The following is a 5,339-nucleotide window of genomic DNA, read 5'->3' as shown; positions in this document are numbered from 1 at the left end:
CCTGGTCTGCTGTTTGGACATTGACTATGTCGTCACATTACCACGTCATCCCCCCCAACGGTGCAGGCTACTAAAGCCTTTCACATCCATTCTATTACAAACGCCTGTTGAGCAGCTCCCATGGCTCCATCGTTGTCTTGTCCAACACAGGTATGCTCATACAAACTGCCCCTCGCTGAACAGGTTCCTCAGCAGATGAACTGATCCACAAGTTCTGATTGTGTTGACCCGCCACTGAGCATACTGAGCACACTCAGTTCTCCATGAGCATACTCACTGACTTCAGAGGCGTGCAGTTAGCATCCTGTTAGAAGCCAGTGGCTGCGTTAAAATGATCAATTCTGAGTGCAGAGCAACATTTCAATAAGTCAGTTAGTGATTGATTTTAACTGAGGCAAAGCAGCCTTCACTTCTGAATGAAGTGCTCATTTACTGTATCACAGACAACTAAGCACAAATGTTTATTTTTTTCCCCATCGAGCTAGTCCATTGCATCAATTTGGTCAAAGCAATAAAAGATTAACCATTCAATAGAAGATTTGCCATCTTGCTCATGATCAGGATATTTCACATTCAAGAACTCTAACTGCTCACCTCTTAGTCTCAGAGTCCATGGGCATACACAGGGCATGTGATCACAGAATCCAAACTGGTGGATTTGTTCATTTGTGGGCACCATTTGAGATATACTCCCAGCCAGGGAAGGTCCTCACCTTGTTGTGACATAACTAAGATAGAGCTATGGGAGCTGATGACCAATCATTTGTAATAGAATGGATGTCAATGGCTCATCGACTGCCCAATATCAGAACGTATATGAGGAACAAAAGTCATAGCTGATGTACATCTGGGACATTTTACAAAAGACTAATTCGAAGACAGAAATCTTTTCTGAAACATTTTAATAACACAGAAAGCAGATAATAGACAACACTTGAACATTTTTTTCCAAGTTAATTTCTAAATTTTCTTATTAACATATTTACATCCACATTGGTATGAGCAGAACGTACAAACAATATAAACTGTATCAAATGGCAGTGAACAGCTTCTACTGGTTTGGTTTGACCCCACTCCCTGTGTTTTCCACTAGTGCAGATGAAAGCAGCGGGCCAGGGGGGTAGGAGCTGCTGGCCTTCTGAGGCCCTTTAGCTCAGTCTTCTTGGTATTCCTGGTGTGATGGCCTCACCGTGAAATGGCGTGTTTTGGGGAACAAAGTTTTCACTTGGAAACCACTTTAAAAGCAAGCATTGTTGAGGAAAGAATGAGATAAGGTGTTTGAGATGATTAAACCAACGAAAGGGGGGGGGGGGGGGGGGGGTAGCCAGGACAGAGCCCTGGTAGGCCACATCTCTTCAAGATGATTATTCAGGGAAGTGGACCCTGGACCTATTCACCAACCAGATCGGCCAGCTAGGTTACGAAAAAGTGCTTTCAGCACTCCTCTGAGCTAAAAGTCTGCAAAGCTTTAACCTAGACAAGCGTTGCTTCATGCTCGCTTCAGCTCTGGGCCACGTATATTAACTTCTCAGTTGCTCTGCTATGCTACATATAGTCGCTATGCATTTGGTTCATTGCTTCTAGCATCTCTCTTTCAGACGTCCATCTCCTTATCAGTGCAAATTTTAATTCATTAATTTTATATAATTTTAAATGACTACATTTCGCCTGCTAAGGAACAGCGCCGATGGGGACTGGCTGCCTCGTCGTAGCTATGAAAACATGAACTTTAATTCTTCTTCCTGTTTCCAACTCCAGAACGGATCTCCCAACACATTTCATACAAGAACCATTCAGAACCATACAAAACATTCCTCGTTTCCTGAGTTCCTTGAACGCACCGCCCGAGCAGTCCTCCTCAGCGGGGGCGTCAGCGAGCCTGCATTGACAGGAATGCTTCTTCTAGAACAGTTTGGTGGTATTACAGCAGCAGATAGTTCATCTCCATCTCCCCTGGTCTGGGGAGGGGAGCTCACAGCTTATTGCACTGGGAATCAAACCACAGGATCACCCGGTGGTCCCCCTGGAATCAAACCACCGGACCACACGGTGGTCCCCCTGGCTTCTCCGCGGACATCACATTCAGGACGCTCGCACCAGGACTGGCTCCTGTGTGGATCAGGCTCTGTGCACCCTGGGAGACCCGGGTTCAGAACCCGGGTCTTCAAGCTCTGGGTTCCGAGCTTCAGAACGGCGCCGTAGTGTCTCTCCCCGGTTCTGACTTCAGTCCACCGCCAGCTCACACGGGATCTGCCGCGCCTCCTTGGCGACCAGGTAGGCCTGCAGGAAGTCCTTGTAGCGCGGCGCGCAGCCCAGCCACGCCTCGCCGAAGTGCACCCGGCCGGTGAACAGGAAGCTGCCGGCACCGGGCCGCACGCCGCACTGCTGGAAGGTCCTGATGTCGCCGCGCCGGGTCAGCCGCCCCGCGCCTGTGAACAGGGCGTACTTCTGCCGGAAGACGCGGGTGGCGCTGACCTTGATGACCGCCGCCCGGAGGCTCTGGTCCGCCTCCACCGAGCGGATGTTGCCTCGCACCACTGAAGAAGAGAACAGAGGAAGCCTGGTTACCGTCTGGAACGCCCTGGGTTAGAGTCTGAGGGGCGTCAACTGGCTTGATGTGTAAAGGCGGGACTGATGAGACCGCAAGACATTTAAACCAAACTAGTCGTTTCTCCAACTAGCGAAGGAGACAGTGGTTACACTGAACATGATGACTCTCCTTTCCTGACGATCCTTCACCTACGATAGCCCCGTTGTGTTTCCTGTTGAATGCCACTAGTCCATCAAGCATCTTCATCTAACTCTGCACAACGTTCTGCCCTCCCGTCTAAGGCTGCTCCCCTACTATGGAAGCTGTGTCTCCAGAGGCGTCAAGCTGCCCTAAAGTGTCTTTGTGTTGTTTATTTTATGCCTTTGTGAAATAAAAAAATCTATTATAATGTCAACAGCTAAATAAAACTCTGATCTGAGCTATAAATCCAAGTTGAACACTGACGCTGCGGAGTGACCGAAGCTTTCATTTAATAACGCTGTTATTTATCTTATCTATCTATTTCTTTCCACTTCATTGTTTTTCATAAACGTATCCCTGGAAACACTTCTAATAAGAGGTTTTGTTTCTCATTGAACTGAAATCCGAGGCTGGGCCACATTGGCTGCAGTCTAGACGTCCAGTTTTACAGTCCTCTTAAAGTGTTTGAATATCGCTCATAAAAGTGTCACGCTCTGAAGGTCCTTCCCCTGGTGGACCACACCACTCTCCCCTCTGGCGGGGGTGGGTGGATTAGCCCACTACACTGCCCCTGGGGCTGGGAAGGGTTTCTAAAGGCAGGGGAACAATGCAGTGCTATTTCACCTTTAACCTTGCATATATTAGGAGGTTTTGGAGGGAGGATTTGGATTGAATTCTCTCGGTCTCCAGGGGGTTTGACTTTAAGCAAATGCGATAGGAATGATTGTTGGATTCCTGCAGTAAATTGGTTCGGAATCAGATCATGGAAGCAAATGGTTTATTGAAAAGAGAACTAGTATACATTGTGGTTCAGTCTGCCTGTGTGTACTTGTACCTTGTTCTGTCTGTAAGTAGTTGTTGCGTGTATGTGTACGTGTGCTTTGCTCTGTGCGAGTGTATGTTTATTGCTTTATGAGGGTCATTTGGAGAGGCTGTCAGTAGTAAACCTACCGAAGTCGCTGGTGCAGACGGCCATCAGGATCTCGGTGTTGTTGCAGGGCCTGCAGGCATCTGGGGAGAGACAGAGCTTCATTAACTCCCAGCCCGTCGCCACAGAGCTGCACCGGTCCTTTCACTCTTCTAATACCTCTTACAGTGCTATGTCTCTTTGTCTGTGAACACACCAGCTTAGTTTCATATCTTATAGTCTTATATCTTGTGGGCCAGACATGGAGTATCACACACACACAACCCGCCGCCCACGCAGACAGCTGTGGCAAGCGGGTAGAGAGATGTGTGAGGTCACACCCTGACCTGGGCCGTTTCACACCTCATCAAGTGCCAGCCTAGCTACCACCTCATCAAGGGCCCACGGGGGGAGTGGGGTGGGGGGGTTTAATGAGCATACTTCCATTCTAGTTTGGTGAAGTAGCTTCCTTCCTGACATGCAGCATGTCTCTGGGAGAACCTTCTCTACAACTGGTTTCATGAAGTCCAGGGTTACGTAAGAGATGGTTTAAATCCGGTGTTAGGTTAGTGATGATTAAGTTTAGGTATCAGGGATAAGATGGTTAAGTTTAGCTATCAGAGTTCGAGATGGTTAAGTTGAGGTCATTTAAAAGGTTAGGGCCCAGATTGGGGGGAAGCAGTGCATCATGGGAGTAGAAGACTGTATGGCTGCAGCCGTTAGCTCTGCAGAGGAAGAGGAGGAGGATGAAGAGGAGAGGCATTTTTCAAACTTCTCTAACTCTCTCTTGTTCTGATGAGGCCCCCTCGGTCCTCAGCCACATTCTCCCACATCGCCTTCCCTCCTCTCCCCTCCCCCATCTCCCCCCGAACCTAATCAGTTACTGGGGTGAGAGAGAGAGAGTGAGAGACAGAGAGAGAGACCGGTGGGGGGAGCTTCTCGACCCCGTCGTCGTCTAGGTTACGGCAGTAATGCAGAGAAGAATGCTGAGGCAGCCCTCAATGAAAGGGCTTTGGAGAGCCCCACATACTGGGCTATTGTCCCTCGACCCCCCCCCCCTCTCTCTCCCTCTGTCTGCACCAGTGCAGTGCGTTCTGCATGGCTGCACACGCTGCTAGACCCTCAGGACGCGTCAGGGTGCCCGGGTCTAATGTGACAGCTTCTGATTGGCTGGCTGGATGTTCTACCGCAGGTAACAGCGCTACACTTAACGATCATGTCTTAGGAATTAGACCCCTCCTCCGTCGATGATGTGAGAGGGTCCTCTTCATCAACCGCTCAACGTCCTTTATATCAATCTCCCTTATCAATCCATCCACTCTACCCGTCCTCTCGCTCCTGATCGATCACCTTTTGCAAACCAAACAACGGTATCATGTCCATTTCGACCGGGCCGTCTGATTGGTGCTCACCTTCGCTGCTGACGCGGTTGGAGTCCAGGGACAGCCGAGCCGTCCAATCCCCTCTCAGCTCGTAGCGGAAGGCGGCGATGCGTCGGCTGATGTCCTGGTGGGGCGTGGCCTGCAGGTAGAGGGCCAGCCTCTCCCCGGGCAGCCGGCTGAAGCAGCGCACCCTGGGGGGCGCGGCGGGGTCCGCCCCGCGGTCCCCCAGCAGCAGCTCCAGCACCCCGTCCCGCTCCAGGTACAGCTGGGCCCCGTGGAAGTCTCCGGAGGGCTTGACGCAGGCCGTGATGAGGCCCGA

General features: G+C 50.4%; 1 protein-coding gene across 1 annotated transcript in view; it reads right to left on the bottom strand.

Annotated features, from left to right (window-relative positions):
• Nucleotides 1-885: 885 nt before the first annotated feature.
• The window catches only part of metrn (meteorin, glial cell differentiation regulator), a 5,610-nt gene continuing 1,156 nt past the window's right edge, over nt 886-5,339 (bottom strand). The window contains exons 2-4 of the mRNA XM_030340838.1: nt 5,051-5,339; nt 3,683-3,742; nt 886-2,537 (exon numbers count right to left, since the gene is read on the bottom strand). The exon at nt 5,051-5,339 is cut by the window's right edge and continues 154 nt beyond it. Coding sequence (XP_030196698.1) covers nt 2,224-2,537; nt 3,683-3,742; nt 5,051-5,339 — 663 coding nt within the window. The 3' untranslated portion in view covers nt 886-2,223. The remainder of the gene's footprint in view (nt 2,538-3,682; nt 3,743-5,050) is intronic.

This window comes from Gadus morhua, chromosome 18 (assembly GCF_902167405.1).
Source record: "Gadus morhua chromosome 18, gadMor3.0, whole genome shotgun sequence".
Classification (NCBI taxonomy): Eukaryota; Metazoa; Chordata; class Actinopteri; order Gadiformes; family Gadidae; genus Gadus; species Gadus morhua.
The sequence above is the reverse complement of the archived record's forward strand: the minus strand, read 5'-3'. Positions and strand labels throughout refer to the sequence as shown.